Here is a 24,454-nt window from a genome sequence, read left to right on the forward strand (position 1 = left end):
ACACAAAAAAAAAAAGTTCTATTACAGGGTTTAACAAAACCCTGACAATAATCGATTTCTCAACCTTGGGGAAATAAAATCTGAATTTGGCCTGAGTTCAACTAACCATTAATCAGGCGTGATAAACTTCTTCGATAGCACCAGAGCAAGCAGCAACATTAAGCATACGAGCAGCACCCCACATGGCAGCAGCAACAACCTAAAAGAATTGGACAGAAATACAACCGATCTTCAGGGAAGAAGAGACCCTCCATGCTTCAACCAGAATTCTTCATAACAATAATAGAAACACATCAAAGGATAAATTTAGTACTCCATTCATCAATACAGGAGTCTCTAATCCATCAAAACAAAACTGCAGCAACAGTGGCTGCACACCACACAAAAAAAGAAAAAAACTGGGAAATGAAAAAGTAGATCAGCAGAAGAGGATTAGGGGGTCTCTTCTACTGATTAGTATGGCTCTGATACCATGTTACAAACCTGAACCTAACTAATCAGTAGAAAAGAGAAGAAAGAAGAAGTAGAAGAAGAGAAGACAGAGCACACACTGCCGATACAAGAAAGGAGAAGGCAGCCTGCGATAGGAATTTCAGAATACTCTATCGCAGGCCCTCCTCTCAAATATATATATATTCTAGATATAACTTAAGTGTAAGTAAGTTAGAGGTTTACAGAAATACCCCTAACCTATTACACATAACACCCTTACAACTAAGGACAAGAAAATACTGAAATTACATGAAAACCCAAAAAACCAAAGTTGTAAGACAAAAATGCCCCTAATTCTTAACAATATTAATCAGATTTTAAGCAATCTTGGATTTTAAGAACCATGGGTTTAAACACAAATTGGAATCTCAAAAGGCGGAGATATTCACGTGTGTGGAGCCTTGACATTTGTCTTTGTGAAATCATAAATGCTCTGGGTTCAGTGTTGCATTAGTGATGAGTAGTTAGAATGAGAGATTAGCTCTACAACGATTCTAGAAGTAGTGAAGTAGCTCTCCCAGTTGAGTTTCAGATTAGGGAAACAATGGAGAAGGAAGGAAGATGTTAGAGAAGAAGGAGACAAGAGAGGGAAGAAGAGAGAGTTACGGTTCAAAGTTGTGTGTGTTAGAGAGACTTCTCCAACCCACCTATATTGCTCAAATAGAATTACTAAAAGTATTACAATCACCTCCCTAGGGAGGTAAAAGGTAAAAAGACATAAAAAGTTAAAAATACATAATAAGGGAACTAGTTAGAAGTCTAGTTCCTGAACTACCCCTGATACATATTTACTATCAACTCTAACACTCCCCCTCAAGCTGGAGAATATATATTATGCATTCCCAGCTTGCTTAGAAGGATATTAAACTGAGGAGAGCCAAGAGCTTTGGTGAGGATATCTGCCAACTGATCACCAGTCTTCACAAAGGGAGTACAAATGCAGCCGAGTCTATCTTCTCCTTGATGAAGTGTCTATCAACCTCTATGTGCTTGGTTCGGTCATGTTGAACAGGATTGTGGGCAATCGATGGCTGCCTTGTTATCACAAGAGAGTCTCATAGGACCTTCGATGTCAAATCCCAGTTCTCGAACAAGTCTTCTCAACCATATAAGTTCACAAACTCCATGGGCCATAGCTCTAAATTCTGCCTCTGCGCTGGATCTAGCTACAACATGCTGTTTTTTGCTTCTCCATGTAACCAAATTACCCCCAACAAAGGTGCAATAACCGGAAGTGGATCTCCTGTCTGTAATGGAGCCAGCCCAATCAGCATCTGTGAAACCTTCCACTTTCAAGTGGTTATGTTTGGCATACAACAATCCTTTCCCTGGAGAAGACTTCAAATATCTAAGAATACGGTAAACGGCATCCAAGTGGCCACTCTTGGGAGCATGCATGAATTGGCTCACTACTCCCACTGCATAGGAGATATCCGGACGTGTCATGGCAAGATAGATAAGCTTCCCACTAGCCTTTGGTACTTTCCCGCATCCACTAGAGAAGAACCACAATCTTCTCCTAGTTTATGATTTTGCTCAATAGGAGAATTGGCTGGTTTGCAGCCCAACATTCATCTCGTCACAACAAGTCAAGAACAAACTTCCGTTGACATATATTAATTCCTTTCTTGGTCCTTGATACTTCAATGCCTAAGAAATACTTCAAGGACCCAAGTCTTTATTTTCAAACTGTCGTGCCAAGTAACTCTTCAGGTTATCTATCTCAACTATATCATCTCCTGTGACCACAATATCATCAACATAAACAATAAGGGCTGTAATGGTACCATGGCCCCTCTTAGTAAAGAGAGTATGATCAGCTTGGCTCGGGAATATCCATTCTTTAGAACGGCTTCCGAAAGCGCTCAAACCATGCCTTTGGTGATTGTTTGAGACCATATAATGCCTTCGAGGAGACACACCTTCCCTTGGTGATGGCAGTTTGAAGCCTGGAGGAGTTTGCATGTACACTTCCTCTTCCAAATCCCCATGGAGAAAGGCATTCTTCACATCCAATGGTATAATGGCCATTCTTTATTGGCAGCCAATGACAAAAGAACTCTAATTGAGTTGTGTTTGGCAACCGGAGCAAATGTCTCCTGATAGTCAATTCCATAGACTTGACTGTATCCCTTAGCCACCAACCTTGCTTTGTATCTCTCAACACTCCCATTAGATTTGTACTTGATTGTGTAGACCCATCTCGCATCCAACAGGACACGTCCCTTAGGAAGATCCACCGTTGCAAGTACCATTCTTCTCGAGTGCCATCATTTCCTCGGACATAGCTTGTCTCCATTTTGGGTCGACATAGCATCAATAACATTTTGGGAGTAGAAGCAGCAGAGAGGGCAGTAACAAAGGCAAGACCTGTAGGAGAAAGAGCATCATAGGAAACAAACTGGGCTATAGGATTAGTACAAGCTCTTTTCCCTTTGCGAACAGCAATAGGGAGGTCTAAATCACATAAAGAAGGAGAAGGGAGATCACCTGAGTTAGAAGAGTGGATCTCAGGTTGTGGATCTGGATCCAAAGAGGACTCTTGGTAGGTCTTCTTTCTTTCATTATGCAAGCCTTCACCTTTTCTGTATGTAATGTGGTAATCTTTCTCCTTACTAGGACCACTGGCAGTTCTGTCAACCACCGAATCAGTATGCACATCATCCAGATTCACAGACTTCCCAATGTCAAACATAAAGGGAGAGATAGGTAGTGGGTAATGGAGAGAATCAGCAGCCTGTTCATTCCCACAATTCTCCCCCTGAAGAGGATGCTGAGAGGGGGCAAAAAAAGGAATAGATTCAAGGAAGGTGACATCTTTAGAGGTAAAGCACCGGCGAGAAGAAGCATGGTAGCACCAGTAACCTTTAGAAGTAGAAGAGTAGCCAAGAAAAAGACACTTGAGGGCTTTGGGATCAAGTTTTGGCGATGTGATTTGTTAACATGCACATAACAAAACATGACAAAGATTTTAGGAGGAAGAGAGAAAGCAGTAAACTGTGGAGATAAGATGTCTAAGGGAGATTTGAAACCAAGAAGTTTGGTTGGCATGCGATTGATGAGGAAAGAAGCGTGAGAAGAGCAAGAGACCAAAAAGTCTTGGGAACATGCATACCAAACAAGAGACTACGGGTGACCTCCAATAAATGGCGATTTTTCCTCTCAGCAACCCCATTTTGTTGGGGTGTGTCAACACACGCTAACTGATGGAGAATGCCATTCTTAGTAAAGAAAGCTTGGAGACCACTAAACATATATTCTCCCCTTTATCGAAGGACAACTTTGATACGAGTATCAAACCGAGTAAGGATCATTTGATAAAAATTCTGAAATGCCCTCACAAACATCACTCTTATTTTTCGGAAGAAACATCCAGTGGCACGAGAAAAATCATCAACAAAAGAGACAAAGTAACGAAAGCCAAATAAAGAAGTAGTGGGAGAAGGTCCCCAAACATCAGTATGTATAATATGGAAAGGAGCAGCAGTTCTATTACCATGATATAGATAAGAGGAGCGACAATGTTTGGCCAACATACATGGTTCACATTCAAAAACATGGGAAGATGCAAAGAAGAAAATAAGTGAGGTAAATGTTTCCTCATTACAACAAAAGATGGATGGCCTAGACGCCGATGCCATAACATAACGAGACTACTGAACTATCGTCATCACGTCCACACACATGGGGATCGATTGTGGGTACACTAGGATAAAAAAGGTAAAGGCCTTTCTCCTCACGTCCGCTACCAATAATCCTCTTCGTCACCAAATCCTGAAAGAGACAGTGAGAAGGAAAAAAGGTGACACAACAGTTGAGGGATTTAGTCAAGTGACTTACAGATAAAAGGTTAACAGCAAGGTTAGGAACATGAAGAACTGAGGTAAGGGAAATAAAGGAGGTAACAGGGATACTACCTTTACCAGATATCGAGGAAAGGGATCCATCGCTATCCCGACTTTATCCTTACCGAGCAAATGGTATAGGTATCATAAGTAGAGGACATACCAGTCATGTGGTCAGTGGCACCAGAGTCAATGACCCAAGACTGGGCTGCAGTAGAGGCTGTAGCGGAGACCTGCAAGGCTGAGGACGAAGATGAGCTGGCCACGGTAGATGCAGGAGATGTGCTCAACTGGGCTATAATCCGGCGGACTGTGTCAACCAAGATAGGATCATCCTGTGGAGCATCGCGCAGCATCGTCACGGAGTGAGCTCGAGCTCCCCCTCTACGACCACCACGACTACGTGTGCTAGGGGGGCGACCATGAAGGGACCAACACCTATCCTTGGTGTGCCCAGTTCTCCCACAGTGATCACATTTAAACCTGTCTCTCCCAACTCCACTGGCACCAATTGTCTCTACTACACTGGCTGCCTCACGAGTGGGCCCTTGGCCTCTACTACCCCCAAGGGTGTCTCGAAAAAAACTGGAATTGAGAGCTGACTTGTCATGAGATGATGCTGATGTGGAGTCCATAGTGACACGGCGAGTCTCCTCACTCTGTAGGTAACTACGACCTCACTAAGAGATGGAAGAGGAGATCGGCCTAAGAGTTGGAGCCGGATGGGTTCATAGTCCGGGTTCGGACCACCAAGTAAAGTGAACACCCGCTCCCTTTCAAAGGTCCGATACACCTTCGCTTCATCCGCCGGGTTAATCAAATGGAGGTCCCGTGAGTGGTCATATTCTTCCAAAAGACTAAGGAAGGCATGATAGTACTCGAGAGATAGTTCTGTCCCCTTGCGCATGGAATGAATCTTTGTGCGTGATACACTTTGGCAGAGTCACCCACTCTGTCATAGGCCGAGAGACACTATCCCTGATGGCTGGCGGTCTCCTTTCTTATAAATCTTCTCCCAATCTCAGGCTTCATGGAGAAGATCAACCATGTCATGACTGTAGAGTTCTCAGTCTCCCATTTCTCATAAGTAGGTGCATTCGGCTCTGGAGGCTTGATAGCACTGTGATGTACCCAAGCTTCCCTTTGCTCCTAAGGGAAAGTTTCACGGAATGTGACCAGTCCAAGTAATTTGTCTCATCAAGTTTCACAAAGGAAAGCTGAAACTGTGTGCTTTCATAGGCAAATTGAGGAGAAGGGACAGGTATACCAGGTCCCGAAATCTCAGAATCAGCCATTGTTCAAGTGGGGAGTACACACTCTACCCAAATAATAAAAAAAAACTTCCAAACAGGTCTGATAACACAGAACCAGCAAGTAAAGGCAGCCTGTAGAGGCACAAGTAAAGGAAAAAAGCAGGAAAAAGGGGCTTCACCCTAGCATTCACCAAGAAATAACATATCTGAAACAATCTTAAGGCCCTCACACAGGCTGATGTTAAACATTTCTCAGCAAAGGCAGCAATACATAGCAGTCCAGAAATAAGAGGAGCAGAGAAATTGCAGTCCCGATATTACCTAGGCAGAAACAGAGATTCCACGAAAGAGAGTACTGCTCAAGCAGTAGTGGAAGATTGAAACCAAGGCCAGATGGGATGAAAAGAACACCCTTGGGCGATTCTATGGAGCCATTCCAAGGCTGAAACCAAGGCCGAGAGAGAGAGAACCAGGGGCTCGAACTTGAAGCTGGCGGTAATAGTTGCAGGTGATGGAATGGCTTCAAAACTTCATAATAGCTTCTACCAAGCTCAAAGAACACCTCCAAACAGATGAGTAGGTTATTTCCAACCTATTTCATACTTCTATACCACAGATTTTTTACATTGGTAGCTTCTCTTTGAAACCCTTTGAATCCTAGGATTCCAAAGAGAAGAAAAGAATAGAGAAGAGCAACCAAATATGACTCTCAAACCAACCTGCTCTGATACCAAGTTGAGTTTCAGATTAGGGAAACAATGGAGAAGGAAGGAAGATGTTAGAGAAGAAGGAGACAAGAGAGGGAAGAAGAGAGAGTTACGGTTCAAAGTTGTGTGTGTTAGAGAGACTTCTCCAACCCACCTATATTGCTCAAATAGAATTACTAAAAGTATTACAATCACCTCCCTAGGGAGGTAAAAGGTAAAAAGACATAAAAAGTTAAAAATACATAATAAGGGAACTAGTTAGAAGTCTAGTTCCTGAACTACCCCTGATACATATTTACTATCAACTCTAACACTCCCTATAGCTTCACTGGGAAAATTTTGGAGTTTAAAGAGTCTAAGAAGGTTTTAACCCTTAGATAGGTTGACATTCTAGTTAGTTTAATGTTAGATGTTGTAGGAAACACAAAAAGTCAGGATGTGGACATAGAGAGTAGAAAGTAAATATTCTTTAGCAATTGACATTAATTTTTATAAAGTTTAATTTTGGTGTATAATTTTTTGATATGCTGCATTAGAGCTTCTCTGTAGGTCTTCTGCAGTGAATTTCATGAAAATTAATAGTTCAAGACATTTATTTGATGAACTTATCCTAATTTAAATGTTTGTGTAATTCAAATTAAAAAATTTTGATGAATCTTGATAGGTGTTAGTTAAGCAAATTCCAGTTATCTAGTACAGGAACAGGATTTTCTTTGGTGGTGGTGGTGGTGGGGTGTTTATATAGGAGGTGAATTGAGTGATGATGAAGGTTCTTCTCTTTAGGTTTTCTTAGCCTCATTGGGGGGCATAAAAAATTGTAATGAAATTGAAAAATTACCTTCATCAATAAAATCATTCTTAATTTTATACATTCCCATGCAAATGCTAGTTCCTAGATCAACCTATAAACTAGTATTCACATAATTAGGGGAGAGAAAAAGGATACATCATATAGGGATTAGGGAAAGAGTAAAAAGACAGAATAGCCCCCCAATAGTGAAGCCTAAAGGGAGTCTTGGGATTAGGCTCTGACGCTAATCCTGAGACCCTGTTTGGCCCACGATATACATTCTAACACTCCCCCTCAAGCTGGAGCATATATATCAATCATGCCTAGCTTGTTACAAATATACTCAATCCTCCCGTTACCCAATGACTTAGTAAATACATCTGCAAGTTGCTCTCCAATTCGAACATGCCTCGGAAGAATCAACCCACTTTGCATCTTTTCTCGAACAAAATGGCAGTAAATTTCAATGTGCTTCGTCCTCTCATGGAACACAGGATTAGAAGCAATATGAATTGATGCCTGGTTATGACACCATAAATGCATGGGAACTGGAGACTTGAATCCCAACTCAGACAATAGTTGCTGTATCCATACTAACTCACATGTGTCCCATAGCTCTATATTATGACTCAGCGTTGGAACGAGCCACCACACTCTGCCTTTTGCTCTTCCATGACACCAAATTTCCTCCAACAAAAGTGCAGTACCCAGTACTCGATCTCCTGTCAGTTGGAGATCCTGCCCAATCTGCATATGAAAACCCTTCAATTCTACTATGGCCATGATCTTGATACACAATTCCTCTACCTGGAGCCTTTTTAAGATATCGTAGAATACGAACAATTCAACTTACCCACCAATCTTCTATATCTCTCTGGGTCATCGAGAGCATCTCCTTCTTCAGCAACAAGTTTCACATTTTGATCCATTGGTGAGTCAATTGGCTTAGAACCCAACATTCTTGTCTCAGTGATTAGGTCCAGCACATACTTTCGCTATGACAGAAACACTCCCTTCTGGGATTGAGCCACTTCAATTCCCAAAAAATATTCCAACCTCCCCAAGTCTGTAGTTTGAAACTTCTGTTGAAGATATGACTTCAACTCAGCTATACCAACGGAATCATCACCCGTGATGATAATATCATCAACATACACAATCGGAGAAATCCTCCTTGCACCTGACTGTCTATGAAAGAATGAGTGGTCACTTCCACACCTTGACAAGCCAAAAGCAAGAACAACTTCAGTAAATCTGCAAAACCACACACAGGGGGACTGTTTTAGTCCATACAATGACTTTTTTACTCTACACACCAGTCCAGACTCCCCCTGAGCAACAAACCCTAGTGGTTGCTCCATATAGACTTCCTCCTGCAGAGTACCATGTAAGAACGCATTCTTGACATCAAGCTGAAATAAAGGCCAGTAAAACGTTACTGCAAGAGAAATCAGAATTCGAACAGAGGTAAGCTTGGCCTCAGGTGAGAAAGTGTCTAAATAATCTACACCATACACCTATGCATATCCTTTAGCAACAAGTCTTGCCTTCAAATAGGCAAGAGAACCATCTGGATTTACTTTCACAGCATACACCCATTGACAACCAATTACAGTTTTTCTTTGGGGCAGCAGTACCATATCCCAAGTATCATTCACCTTTAACGCCTGTAATTCCTCTTCCATAGCTGTCCTCCAGCCAGGACTAGACAATGCCTTTGTCACAGACTTGGGAAGTGGATAAGTCTCAACAGTAGATAGAAAAGAACGAAATGAAGAGGACAAAGCAGAATAAGAAACAAAGTTAGAAATATAATGCTGAGTACAACCACAGATACCTTTCCGTTTAGCAATAGGAATGTCAAGATCAGAAGTAACTGGCTCAACTAGAGGGGTATCGATAGTAAGATCTGCAGCAGAAGAAGACGTGGTTGAATCAGTGAGGATTGGAGGGGCAGGCGGCAGCAACTGCTTTGTGGCGACGAATATACACTTGGATTGGCGGCAATTCCTGTGCAGGGGCTGTTGGTGATGAATCAGGTGACGGAACAATATGCATAGGGAAGCCATCGTCCAGCTCTGAAGCATTTACTGAATCAGCATGATATGGCTTAGATTCAAAGAAGGATGCATCTGCAGTAATAAAGTATTTGCACAAAGATGGTGAATAACAAAGGTACCCCTTTTGGGTACGAGAATATCCAAGAAACATACATTTAATAGCTCTTGGATCCAACTTAGACAAACTAGGCTTATGGTTACGAATAAAACAGGCACAACCAAATATACGAGGGGGCAAAGCAAACAAAGGCTCAGTTGGAAACAATAGAGAATGAGGAATTTTGCCTTGCAAAATGGATGAAGGCATGCGATTAATAAGATAGCATGCAGTAATTACAACATCAGCCCAAAAAGTTTTGGGAACCTTCATCTCAAATAGCATGGAACGAGTAACCTCTAGAAGATGACGATTTTTCCTTTCTGCCACACCATTTTGTTGTGGTGTGTCAGAACAGGAAGATTGATGTACCATACCATGCTGGATCATAAAAGCAAAAAAAGAGCCCGAAAAATACTCCTTAGCATTATCACTACGAAGAATTTTCACATTCACAGCAAACTGGGTTCGAATTTCAGAAATAAAGGCACAAAATATTGAAAATAATTTAGATCAATTTTTCATTAAATACAACCAAGTCATCCTTGAATTATCATCAACAAAAGTGAAAAAATACTTAAAACCCAAATTTGATTCAATAGGACACAGACGCCAAACATCAGAATGAACCAAAGAGAAAGGAGATATAGATCTCTTATTGACTCTAGGGGGATAACTTACACGGTGAAGTTTCTCAAACTGACAAGACTCACACTCAAAACTAGAAAGAGAATGAAAACTACAATCTAATTTCTTAAGACTTTCCAAAGAAGGGTGACCAAGCCGACAATGGATCTGATGGTGAGAAGCAACACTGGAGCAAGCAACAGACTGAGAGTTTTCAAGTAAATACAGCCCCCCTGACTCACGTGCTCTACCAATCGTCTTCTTCGTAGCAAGATCCTGAAAAACACATGAATCAGGGTAGAATGTCACTGAACAATTAATGGTATTAGTTAATTTACTTGCAGACATGAGATTAAATGGAAAATTTGGAAGGTAGAGAACTGTGGATAGGGACAATGAAGAATTAGGATGTACAGTACCAGTGCCCTTAACCTTTACCAAAGACCCATCATCTAAGGTAACACTGGATGATGACGGAGACAAAGAAGAAAAAATACCTGACATTCCTGACATGTGATCTGATGCCCCTGAATCAATGATCTAGGGACGGGAAGCAGCAGAAAGGCATGCAGTGGCATTACCTATCTTAACCAAAGTAGCACTGGAAGAAGTAGGCTGTGAAATCTGAAATTGGTTGTACCAGGCATACTCTTCGTCTGATATAACAATCACCTTACCCTCAGGAGGTTGAGACTGAGGGATAGAGTCACTATTGGCAGCAGAGTTTGCAAATTGCTGCTGTCCAGGCTTCCCATGAAGCTTCCAACAAAATCTCTGAATGTGGCCAGGCTGACCACAATGATGACAAGTCCGGACAGCACCCGAACCATGAGAAGAGGCATTGGACTGCCCATAAGACTGCCCATAACTGTGGCTGTTACTTGGCTGATTTGGACCTCGTCCTATGCCACGTCCACAACTTACCCCACGGTAACCACCATCTCCACGGTTACCACCACCAGCCTCAGTTTGTGAAACTAGGGCAGAATTCTCCACTACCGGTGTGGAGTCACGAGAACTTTCACGAGATACGTGAAGAACCCGAGCAAACGTATCTGTGAGAGAGGCAATATTCTCACTACCCAAAATTTGCGATCTAACAAACTCATATTCCTGCTCAAGTCCTCCCAAAAATCCCATAACCGCCAATTGTTCTCTTTGAACTTGCATCTGCTTCACATCTGATGAAATAGGGAGAAGGGCATTCAATTCTTCATACATTCGTTTAAAGTCAGCAAAGTACTGAGTGATGGAGCGACCCTTTCTTTCAGTTCTATAGAACTCCTGTGATAATTCATAGATTCGGGACAAATTTTTTTGACCAAAGTAAAGTACCCCCAAATAATCCCATAAATCCTTCACAGTGTCGATGTGGGTAACCAAATCCACAACATGATTCTCCATCGAATTCAACATCTGCCCAAGAATTCTGGCATCAACAGTCTCCCACATAGTAGCATCTGGTGGTGTAGGTCCTGTCAAGTGGAGTTGCTGATTTCGACCTGTTAGAACCAGCTTCACAATTTTCCGCCGTTGCTGAAAATTAGTAATACCATAAAGTTTCTTCTCCATGATTCGATTGGAAGAGGAGGACACTACTTCAGTGATCATCGCACTGCTCTTATCTTCGTCACCCATGCTGTCCCTTTGAAGAAGGACTCAAAACTTCCACAAATACCAATATACAGAGAAAACACTGCACCAAAAAGGCTTTCCACAAACACCAAAATACCAAAAAAGCTTTCCACAAACACCAAAATACCTGCTGCCCCGAATTGAAACACACCAATATAGCTGCTGCCGGCAATCAACACAATATAGCTGCTGCCGGCAATCAACCATCAAACATCAATCACAACTGCAGGAAAATCGATGGGATTGCTGCCCCCATGACTCAAATCTTCATCAAACACCAAATTGGCATTTCAACAAACACCTAATAGGCACTTGCGGCAATCGATTGCCAATCACACCACCACCACCATAAATATCACCACAAACAACTCATAAATCTGCTGTTAGTTGAAGAATAGCAGATTTACATGATATGCACCCTATTCACAATCGACCAACACCACAAAATTGCTGGGGTGAAAGATCACCCCTTCCTTAAGTTCGTGAAACTCTAGTTGGAGTAATCAGAAGAAGAGAAAGAAACAGAAAACTTAGGAAGAAAGAAGACTTGCGCAGACTTGTACCAGGCCTAGGAAGGCTGCTCTGATACCATGTTATTGTACCTGCGAAAATCAGAGAAAGGGAAGAAGAAGAAGGAAGAGAAGAGTTGCAGCCACACAAGAGACTATTGTATTCACATAATTAGGGGAGAGAAAAAGGACACAGCATATAGGGATTAGGGAAAGAGTAAAAAGACAGAATAGCCCCCCAATAGTGGAGCCTAAAGGGAGTCTCGGGATTAGGCTCTGACGCTAATCCCGAGACCCTGTTTGGCCCATGATATACATTCTAACAGTCTATAACCTGAAGTTCTTGACAAAGAATAGGAGTTTGGAGCTCATATGACTTGACGTGGAAATTCGACAAATTTGTTTTCTCAATGGCCAAAGAATCGCTTTGGTGTGAAAATTCTGTTTCTGGAAATGGCTGAAGTATTTTATCTTCATGTGTTTGTGTTTCTATTGTGTCGGTTTTTATCGATATAGTTTAACTTTAACTGCTTCTTTGTAGATTTGCAACCCTTGCAACACGCATGGAGCAGTATATTCAGGGTCAATCTAGGGATTTGGTTGATCAGGCCTACACAAAACTTGTGAGTAATTCCATCATGTTCTTCAGTATGTGCTTTATTCCACCTGTTTACCCAAAATGAGAATGAGGTACAGATTTTTGGTAGTATTGAATCCATATTTTTAATTGTTGAGTTACATCCTAAGTGAGTCAACTGGAGATACAATGTCTAGAGACTCTGGATGAGGGATGCTTGTAGGTGTCTAGCGCTGTGTGAGGTCATTAGTTCAGATTGTTTGAGGTTGTCTTGGATCTCACCAGAAGATATAAGGTCTCTTTTCTTATCTGATGTCCTGCAATCATGTGCACCCAAGGGGCATTCATTTAGAAAGGCAGTTCCTTCTACCAATGTGAGGGGAATTTGAAAGTCATGTCTGACATTTTGCTGAAATTGCGGGGTATTGTAGGGGCTCTTCTTCTGGTTGGGCATGCATGCTAGTGATGGGTTTGAGGATGTTGATTGACAGATGTTTGGTGATAAACGGTGGACTATCCTGACAGACAAGTACTGTGTTTGATGGACTGATGTCTCTCACATCTTTGCAATGGTGACCAATGTGTGCTTTATCAACTGCGTACCCTATCTTATTAATATTATAAAATTTCCTGTTGCCAATCACAAATTTTTAAGGTGGAGGGGAGTTGAATGTGCGAACCACACCATCCTATCTCAAATTAAAGCTTGATATGGTCTAGGTAGGTTTCAGGTTGGGTGCAGTTTGTGTTTTTATGGCCAATTGTTGGTGTTAGCAGAACCGAGAATGGGAGAATGGCTTGAATGATCAATGAGATCAGTCAAGCTCTCTATTTATAATAATAAAAGAGATTACAAGGGGAAACACTATTCACAACACTGTTCACGATACTGTTCACATGAACAGTGTCACAACCTAATTACATTTCTACCCTTGCTCATAAATACATAAATAAAGAATAAATAAAACACCCAAAAGACCAAAATACCCCCATGGTATTCTGGTGTACATATTCCAACACTCCCCCTCAAGTTGGAGTATATAAATAAGTAAAGAAGCTCCAGCTTGAACTAATAAGAAAAAAATGCTAACACTCGAACATTCTAACATGCCCCCTCAAGTTGGCGCATATATGGCATTAATGCCCAACTTGAACAAAATAAGGAGAAACAGAGTTGTAGCAAATTCCATTCCAGCTTGACATACAGACGGAGGAATGAAGCTCCCAAATAAACTTTCGAGAACTTGAAATAATTGATCTTCAAAACCTGGGTAGACTTGATCAGCAAAGCTTTAACCAATCTTCAATAGTTGTCTAGTGATGAATCTCAAAGTGCCATAGTGACATAAAATCTTGAAGTGAAAAACTAGGGTAGCAAGCAGCGAAATAACTTTAATCAGGTAGTGGAAACAACTGAATTGACCAAACTGTAAATCCTCAAATAGGCAAGCAACAACCAAATATCTTCAATACGCTTCAAAACTTCAATCTCCCCCTTACGGCAAGTTCAACCCAATAACAAAAAATAACCACTGGCAATGATGGAAAAATCTGATCTTCTATGTTTTGCCACAAATGTTCTTGCAAGTTCTACTTCTGCAATGTCTGGAAGTGTACTGTACATAATCTTCCCCTCACGTGTAGTAGTACACGTGGACGTAATAGAGATTTTGTAAGAGGTAATGGCAAAAGTATAAAGTTCCAGAATTTTTCAAAAGTGCTATAGGAATGTAAAAGGAAGGAATGACAAATTAGAGTATACCATAAACTTCCAAAGTGATTATGGGTAAAAGCCAAAGGTATGGTATAGGAGATGGGTAAGTGAAAAGGTAGTGGGATAAAGAATCATGGAGAAAAACAATGTAAAATAAATTTTCAACCATCTTGAAACGATCAAACAAACTCCTTAGATGAAAACTCCTACAGGGGAGAAACACCAAACTCCAATATTCAGATCTGATTTAATATAAGAAAAACAGATCTGATTTGAAGCAAGGAAAGGCTCCAATCTTCAAGGCTTGATCATTCGTCAAACTAGGAAGAACCAGTGTGCAAAATTCTAATCTATAGACTTCCCATATGCTGAATAAAACTGATGAAGATATCTGGGCAGAATTGACATAATAACCTTAAAAAAAACTTGGATCAGACCTGAGTTAGAGAACAATGCTAAGATCAAGCTCTCAAAGTAAGCTGGATATGAACCAATAGAAAAGCTTCACACAATTGAATAGATTCGTGGTCACAACCAATAACCATGAACACACTCTTGTAATCCCAAATAAATTGATCTCTAGGGTAGTAGATTCGACCTTCAACAATGTGGAAGAACTTCGATCTCTATTAGTAGGATACTCAGTCTCAAGAGCAGGGCAGCAGTAGTCCTCATAAAGGCAGCGATCGCATGTTAACCAGTCATGCTTACAGAAGCCAAGCAATAGTACTAGCAAGTGATGTAGTAAAGCTTAATAGAACCAGCAATTATAAGATAAATAACTCAACAGATCAAATAGTAATTGATGCAGCCAGCCACATAGGAACCAGAAAAATAGAGGTTGATAGTTGTAGAAATTGACCATAAGGAAGAAACCTGAATTTTGTCAAAAAAACTCCATGAATGATGCTGAAATTTGGGTTGAAAACTCCTCTGGTATGTATAAGACTCCCCTTAAAAAGTTAGCTTGATAGGACCGCCCTAACCCTAAAATCGATTTTAGTCAGGGTTTTAGAAAACCCTGAAATTGAGATTGATACAGGGAAAGGGGGCTTCAATTGCTGATGTAGACTTGCAATAGATGCTGATTAGTACTGCTTGAATGGGACCTCCAATGCGAACAACCAATCTCCAGTTAGAATGAGACTTGATCTTTAAGAGGGAGAGACACCAAAAAGTTGTAGAAAATTAGGGCAGCAGTTATTGCAGTAAATAGACCTTCTTCAAGCCATGAATTGATGAAGTAGAGTGTCTCTTTTAATGTTAGAACCACCTCCAAAGCATTACAACAGTAGCAAACATCCTTATCCCAAAAATCGATTTGTATCAGGGTTTTGGAAAACCCTGAAAAGTAGAGATCGATTGGAGTAGGGGTCTTTAAAAAAGCTTGGAAAGGTGCAATATTGAGGTCGATTGGTCCTTGTAATGGAAGAAAGTAACCCACAAAAAATCAGCATGAACAGAGAACTGTAACCCTAAATTTGATTGGAGTCAGGGTTTTGAAAAACCCTGAAAAAGGTGAGATCGATTGGATGATTCAATGCTGGAAAAGAAAAGAAAGGAGAGTAGACGGAAGAGGGTAGAAAGGTGCTGGAAAAGGTTGCATAGGAGGATTAGCCTTCATGAGTGAGAGGAATCTGATCTTAAAAAATTCTGGAAATCTCCAAGTTGTAGGTATGGTTCCAGCAGAATTTGATTCGAAAAAGTAATGAAAAAGGTAGATTGGGAGGAGGGCAGCAACTAAATCATTGGATACTTTGATTACCTCATTAGTGCTGCCCCCTTACAAGGATTAGGGGTGTCAAAAAAGCCCGCTCGGCCCAAACCCGCCCTGAGCCCGGCCCTGACCCGATCCTGATTTTTCAGCCCGAAGGGTGGGTTAGGGTTTAGAAATAGCTTGACCCTGGCAGGGTCGGGTCGGGTCCGGGATAAGGCCTCGGGCTTAGCCCGGCCCGGCCCAGCCCGGCCCGACCCTGTATTAATATAAGTATATAATACTATATATACCTAAGACAAATTAAATAGGAAAAGATGAAAAAGTCCTAAGGGCAAACCCTAAATGGCTAAAGCTCTTTACAATTTCACTTTCTATCGAAGCATCCTAACGCTTAATGGCTTAAGGGACTTAGGGCGCCGCTCGTTGCGGTTGCCGTCCTCTTCCTCCTTCCCTGAGTAGTGAGTAATCGGCTTAACGCCTTAACCTCGATTCGTTGCTGGAGAAGTCGTCTGCCTTCCCTACTACTAGGTAACTCCTGCACTTCACATAATGACATCTCAGATTCTCAGATCTTCCCTACTACCTGATTTGGGGTTGCTTGCAATGATAATGTCGGTAGAATGAGCCTTGAAATGCTCTTGCACTGCAAGTACTCCTTAGCAATGTACATCTGCATACCAGAAGCCTTGGTAATTGCAGATAAATTTTTCAAATGCTGTACTTTCCTCTTTTGGAAGGCTTGAAACGATTTCTTTGTACCTCTGGAATGTAATCTCATGTTCTTCCTCTTCTTCTCTGGTTTTGCTCACAAGCAAATTTCTGTAGGAAGAATAGTCTGCCATTGTTGGTGTAATAAGGTTTGTTTCAGTTTATGTCTAAAAAGGGTACTACTGTGTCGTTAAATGGTTGTTGTTGATTTCAATTTATAGGCCTGGAGTAGTCATGAAGAGACTTGATTTGCTGGTGTATAAGGGATAAGGAATCAGGGCTTCCCTTCCCTTCCCTGCAGGCCTGCACTCTGGATTTTTTTTTTTTTTTGGTAGAACCTGCACTCTGGATTGAAGCACGAGATATGCAGTTAATTAATTTCCACAGATATCATTGAACTTTTAGTCTTTTAGGAGAAAGCTTTTTGTGATTTGCGAAGCTTTTGAAGCTTAATTAGCTTTCTGAAAGGGATGAAACTGCGACAGAGCGCCGCCGGACGGGCTTTGGATCGTCTGATCTCTATTCCTCTCTTTCGTTTTTTTCACGTCGCCGGCGTTTTGCTCCCCCGCTCGATCGTTCAGGTTTCAGACTTTTTTCGACACTTTTTAGAGTTTAGTTTAATAAGACTGTTTGCTGGGGCCTAGAATTTTCTTGGCCCTTCTAGGGTCGGGTCGGGCCGGGCCGGGTTAGGGAAAACCATGGCAGGGTCGGGTCAGGGTTGAGGGTTTCTTGGCCCTGCCAGGGTTAGGTCAGGGTCAGGGTTTAGGTTAAGGCCTCTAGGGTTAGGGTCAGGGTTTAGGCAGGCCCGGCCCAACCCGACCCAATGACACCCCTGACAAGGATGAGAAGAAGAAAAAACAGAAGAAGGAGAAGTCGAGAAAGAGAGAAAGGAGGGAGAAATCGATTGAAGAAAAAAAGGGTTTTTTTTTTTTTTTTTTTCTCAATCAGAGAATTGGCTCTGATACCATGTTAGCAGAACTGAGAATGGGAGAATGGCTTGAATGATCAATGAGATCAGTCAAGCTCTCTATTTATAATAATAAAAGAGATTACAATGGGAAACACTGTTTACGACACTGTTCATGTGAACAGTATCACAACCTAATTACATTTCTACCCTTGCTCATAAATACATAAATAAAGAATAAATAAAACACCCAAAAGACCAGAATACCCCCATGTTATTCTGGTGTACATATTCCAACAGTTGGGCTGTTCAAAAAAAGAAAGACCTTTGTATAAAATTACATATAGCCTGTAATTTTAATTCTTCTCAAATTTGTTTGTCTTTTACTGAGTTATTCCCCATAATTTCCTGCTTCTAGCCAACTCCATCCGTTTATTGCCTTGCTCAGTTCACTGGCACAGGTAAGGTTGTGGGTAGGGTCTGTCTGGTCAGGTTCTTGTTAGCCAGGATGCGAGTTGTATCAAGTTGACATCAAAACATACTTAAAGTTTTTATCTTTAGATTCATTAGGGACCTAAGGCAACTTGAGTTTGTTTTTAATTCTTATATTGTTACTACAATCTCATTATAATACCATTAGGCAAGTCACTAATTTTCGTGAAAATCATGCTCAATGTATACATATTTTAGATATTGATATAATTCTAAGAAGCCACCTAGCAACAAAGGGATCTGGGTGGAGCCTGATGGGGTGGATTACATGAACAGGGAGAAGAACAAAGACAGGAGAGGTAGTAGCAGAATTTGGGATTTTTTTTTTTGATGAAAAAAAAAAATCCCAAATTCTGCCGAGGAAAAGAATTAAAGAGAGAGAAACCTGATAGAAGAAAGGGGGGGGGGGGGTTGGGAAGAAAAAGAAGATTCAGAATCCTTTTTTGTTCTCTATTCCGTCATTTATCCCCCTCAAAAAGGCTGCAGAAGCCCTTTTAAAGAAAATAAATGTCTACATACTTGCTGTGGGGTGGTTATAACTGCCCACCACACTACCACTAAAAATGAAAACTGAAATACATGCAAAAAAAAAGAAAAGAAACTGCTCCTATAAAATAGACTGAAATAAAACTAACTACACTGCAATAACTGAAATAAAATCTAAATGCAGGGCTCGTAGGGCTTGGGCTTGGGCCTGAGATGGTATCCCTTGGAGTATCTAATTGGGCCTAGGCTAAGACTAGTAGGAGCAGCCCCCAAATGTCCTGCATCAACTCTCCCTTGCTTCAAAAAAAACTTGACCTCGAGTTTGAATAAACCCAGGAAACCAGTCCATGTGATCCCCATCCATGCCGTTCAACAGCTCTGGTAATTCACGAGAAGAAGGGATGAAATCTTGAAAGTTGAAACCGCACGTCCTCCTCTCAATAATGTTGAGTGGAATGTCGAAGTCATACACCATTACTGTTGCAGCATCTCCGGTGTTGTTCGTCATTCCAACTTGGGATAAGATGGAATAAGATGGAACGATTGGTTGTTGCAATCGTGTGGGTAAAGGGGTTCAATGGATGTTACGGTAAAGAGGATAGTTGTATATGGGTATTTTGGAGTTCTGGCTTGGAGTTTCCAGAACAAGGAATGGAACAAGATAAGAGAAGTTAGATAGGAAAAGAAATATAAGAGGAGGGGAAGAGAGACTGAAAGGGAGAAGAATCCGAGAGAGAGAGAGAGAGGGAGATCTCGCAAGAGGGTGGGGAGGAAAGCTTCAGCCATGCAGGAAAAGAAGAAGAAGAGAGAGATTCACTCAGGTTGGACTCTGATACCAAAAATGATGGGGTGGATTACAAGAACAAGGAGAACAACCAAGACAGGAGATGTAGTAGCAGAATTTGGGATTTAAAGAATGAAGCAAATTAACAAGAGAGAAACCCGATAGAAGAAAGGGGGGGGGGAAGAAGAAGAAGATTCAGAATTCTTTTTTTTTTCTTTCTCTATTCCATCATTCATCCCCCTCAAAGAGGCTGCAGTAGCCCTTTTAAAGAAAATAAATGTCTATACTTGCTGTGGGGTTGTTATAACTGCCCACTACACTACCACTAAAAATGAAAATTGAAATACATGCAGAAAAAAATGAAACTGCTCCTATAAAATAAACAGAAATAAAACTAAAAGCAGGGCTGGTAAGGCTTGGGCTTCGGCCTGAGATGGTATCCCTTGGAGTATGCAATTGGGCCTGGGCTAGGACTAGTAGGAGCAGCCCCAAAATATCCTGCATCAGAGCGTCTTTCCCTTCATAGTGGTTTGGAGTTTGTCACTAGTGAGTGATTTTCTCATATTTTTCCGTAAGAGTATATGTGCAGTTTTTTTTCCCGTTCTTACGTGTTGTTTTGAGGATTGGGTTCAGGAACCAGATTTATTCTAGCTGCTCCAATCTGGATCAGGATGTTATCACCCAATCCATTGTCATTAATCATATAATGTGTGGATTGGATTGTCATAGCTGATCCCAATCTGAATCAATGATCTGGATTGGAGCAGCTGAAATTTGAAATTGTCTATTTTGGACATTGGTATTGATTTGTTTGTTGTGACATTGAAGCTCATGAGATACGATACTGTTTGTACAGGTTAGTATAATGTTTGTGACTTTGGAGAAAATTGCACAAACTGATCTTAAGTATGCTGACATAGTGCTTTTAGAGAACTACGCGGCATTCCAGAACAGGTATTTAAGGATGTTTTCTACTACATTATCTTTTATGAGTTATGAAGATATCTTTAGATTCATTGGAAAGGTGTCCAGTTCTATTCCAAAACTAATATCATGTTAAGGATGTTGATTGGAAGTGGTTGCTTGCAGCCTTTACGACCTAGCTAATGTTGTGCCCACACTTGCAAAGTTCTACCACCAAGCAAGTGAATTGTATGAACAAGCTTGCACACGTCACATCAACATGATCATATACTATGTAAGCACTCCCTCTCTGTCATTTCAATTTCTTCCTGTCTATTTGGAATTATGACTTTTAATTTTAGATTTTTTTTTTCTTGCAATATGTTGAAGCTCCAGTATCATTACCTTTTGTATTGCGAACTTGATTGAGTTGTTATGAAAATGGATTTTCACAAATGCAGCAATTTGAAAGACTCTTCCAGTTTGCTCGAAAAATTGAAGATTTGATGTACACAATCACACCAGAAGAGGTTAGTGAATTATGAAACCTCTTTCTTCTTCCCCAGTATATTAAATAATTTATTTGCTAAGTGTAGTATATTAATTACTTTTACAGATTCTTTATTCTCAATTAGTATAAGTATATTTTCATCATGCAGCTCCTCAAATTGTGTTACTGCTGTTCTTTATGAATTTGTGTGGGTTCTCGTGATAGAAGGGATTTTTCCTTTTCATCCAAGTAAACTCAACTCAATAAGACTTACCCCTGCCAGTTGCAGTTGTCCCTGTTCCCTGATTCTACTCCATATAAGGCAGTATGTTCTGTTAGCGTAGAAGAACCCATGTCTTTACTTCAGATTTCAACCTAAGCCACCTAAGCCATTTCTGGCCTTCCTTTGTCCTTCCAACACCTCCAATTTGTACCACATATTTCATTCTACTGGCTATTAATTGTCTTTGTTGCACATGGCTAAACGATCTCAATTGACTTAAGCTCATATTGTCACTTTGTTCGTGCTACCCTTAAGTTGCCCCAAGTGCATTTACCTGTTGATCTGTCCATGCCATTCTTGCCTGTCATCCATCTCTTCATTCTCATCTCAGTTAGTCTAGCTTATCTTTGTGCTGTTCCATTATTTCCCAATATTAAGCTTCATGAGCATTACTGTTCTTAAGCTGTCTACAAATTTAGCCATCAGTTTTAACAGTGTAGTGATCACACAACAGTTCAGAAGCTTCTTGAGCTATTTTATGCACCCAGTTTTATGGCAATATTCCCTTAAATCATTCCCTCCTCAATTTAAGATTGAACTTAGACAATCAAATGAATGCTTCATTTCTTGTGTTTACTTAAATTGCACTCAACATATTTGTTTCTGACCATCTCATCTTAAGACCTTTTAATTTCAAACCATTCTGACTTAAACATCATCCTTAATCCTTATGCTCCCCTAAACAAAAACTCAAAAAAATAAAACCTTTTAGGCAGTTGGTTCTTTGTTGAAATCTGATAGGAAACCTCTCTGGTGTTTACATATATTCTTTGGTATGTCGGAAGATTGACAAACACATCCACATGGCCAAGCAATTTGTAGCATCACCAAGGTTATTTTAGCTGGGGTAGCCAGCTTGTATTATGCAACTACTGAGAAATTACACTTTCTCTACAACAACAAAAACAACAACAACAATAATATGGATCCTAGATCTCCAAACTGCTCTATTCGAAGTCGTAGATGATACGAGATATAAGCTAAGCAGGTCTTTTCTCACCACTTCACCTATAGTAATTTTAGGCTTACCCCTGGCTCTTTTGGTTCCCTCAATCTGAATCAAGTCACTCCTCCATAGTAGGGCCTGCAAGGGTCTCCGTTGGACATGGCCATGTGACCTTAAACGGCTCTCTCAGAGCTTATCCTGGATTGGAGCTACTCCCAGTTCAGCTCTAATATAGTCATTCCTTACTTTATCTTTCCTAGTTTCATCTATGAGACATAAGCTAAGCATGTCTTTCTTCACTACTTCACCTATGGTAATTTTAGGCTTGCCCCTGGCTCTTTTGGTTCCTTCAATTTGATTCAAGTCACTCCTCTATGCTAGGGCACCCAAGGGTCTCTGTTGGACATGGCCATGCCACCTCAAACGGCTCTCTTAGAGCTTATCCAGGATCGGAGCTACTCCCATTTCAGCTCTAATATAGTCATTCCTTACTTGATCTTTCCTAGTTTTGCCACACATTCATCTCAACATTCTCATCTCCGTTACACTTAGTTTATTCATATGACACTTTGTAACCAAGGTTTAATATTTCGCGATATCTCGGTATCTCGGGCCTACCAAGATATCCGAGATACCCGAGATATCGCGAAATATGACGGAAATATTGCATTTTTTTTTGCAATATTTCAGGGGTCCATCTCAGGGGGTATTTGGCCATATCTAGGCCTGAAACTTCATGGACAGCCTTATTTAAGTTTAATAAACACATTTAAACCATAAAATTGTAAAAATGTGAATTCAAATTGGTGTTTTGGGCTTGCACCCTTGATTGACATACGGTCGCCGACCCCAATGTATAAATAGTTAAATACACATAGATTAGGCAGTTAATATTTAATAATAGTATTTAACTTCATCACATATCAAGTTAAAGCCAATACACATTGATGAGTACCATGATTCTCATAAACTCTATAATATTCAATAACTCACTTAAAGCCTTAAAGGCAATACACTAAGTGTCAAAGTTAGTAAGTCACAAGACTCGCAACTCGCAAGTCACAACTCACAAGTTCATAGATCAATGAAATCACAACTTAAGTTACAAATTACAAGTGCTAAACTGCTAATAGTAGTTGTTGTGCCTCCCTGGATCAATCCCACTCATGCCTCGCTGGAGTTGACGTCCATTGCTCTCTGTTTGAAGGACATATGTGGACCACGGTATAGAATCGGAGAAGAAACGAGTGTAGTCATCCACAAGTGTCACGTAAATGGAATCATCAACATACTGTAGGTAACCTATCCTAGGATATAAACTAGGGTTACCAATCGATCCAGTCCGTGAAGAAGATGATCCACTGTGATATGATGTTGGTGCCGCGCAAGAGGCGATGGCATCGATCGCATGTATGGTGGTGAGGTTGGTAGCTAGGTCCGCTTAGGGTATGCAAAGATGTTATCTACAAAAGATGATCCAGTATGTCCCTGGGACTGGGACTGGTAGTCATAGTCCCCTACCCCACTAAACTGCCCATATGATGATGATCCATACCCATAACCACTGTAAGGTTGTGATGCACCATAATCCGATGCCAATGGAGTGGTATGTGCATCAACAGATGGGGCACGCCAATGTCCAGTCGGTCCTCCCTCCCTATCACCCATACTCAAACCACCAACAGAGCTAGATAGGTTATCAATGTCCATGTGATCAGGTTGCAACTGTGTTTGTCGACCCCTACGCTTCCTGTTGTATGTATGTAGGGGGCCTCTCGAGGGTGGGAGTGCGGGGGCACGTGCTCCGTGGTCTGTATCTTGTGTGGCATGATCAAACTCTCTCCAGTGAATCGGAGTGGCTCTACAGGTGCCGTATCCTAGGCCTCCTGGCCTACCACATAACGCCCTCGCATGCCGTCAAATTCTTCACCAGCATTACCACCACCAACATCACCACCACCAGCATCACCACCACCAGCATCACCATCACCACCACCAGCATCACCATCATCACCATCATCATCAGCAACATTGCCACCAGTAGGCTGGAATGGTATAGGTGAGGCTTCCCTTGCATGTATCTGACCCTCGTCAGCCATATACTCGTCCACATCAGCACCAATCTCAGAAGCTATCATGGGGTCGGGCCTACCTCCCTCCTCATCCAACACTGGCTCACCTCTATCCCTCACACCAATCCACAATAGGGTCCTCATCGTCTGAGTCAACTTGAAAGATGTCAGCTAGATCAATGGTGCCCCTCTGTCCCTCATGTCCCATGCGTATGTGTTGCAGTTTCAGCCTCAAGTTTTAGTGCACATACACCATGTCAGATAAACGTTGAGACCCCAATCTGTTGCGCCTCTTGGAGTGGATGAGTGCAAAGGTACTCCAGTTCCTCTCACAACCAGATGCAGAACATGTTTGGGCAA

General features: G+C 41.2%; 1 protein-coding gene across 2 annotated transcripts in view; it reads left to right on the forward strand.

The window, feature by feature from the left end:
• LOC122662492 (exocyst complex component SEC3A-like) overlaps positions 1 to 24,454 on the forward strand; it is a 113,091-nt gene that overhangs the window by 52,884 nt on the left and 35,753 nt on the right. For both annotated transcript variants that reach the window (XM_043858144.1, XM_043858143.1), the window contains exons 19-22: positions 12,557 to 12,638; positions 20,257 to 20,354; positions 20,490 to 20,598; positions 20,765 to 20,833. In XM_043858144.1, coding sequence (XP_043714079.1) covers positions 12,557 to 12,638; positions 20,257 to 20,354; positions 20,490 to 20,598; positions 20,765 to 20,833 — 358 coding nt within the window. The remainder of the gene's footprint in view (positions 1 to 12,556; positions 12,639 to 20,256; positions 20,355 to 20,489; positions 20,599 to 20,764; positions 20,834 to 24,454) is intronic.

Source organism: Telopea speciosissima, chromosome 5 (genome assembly GCF_018873765.1).
Source record: "Telopea speciosissima isolate NSW1024214 ecotype Mountain lineage chromosome 5, Tspe_v1, whole genome shotgun sequence".
In the NCBI taxonomy this organism is placed as follows: Eukaryota; Viridiplantae; Streptophyta; class Magnoliopsida; order Proteales; family Proteaceae; genus Telopea; species Telopea speciosissima.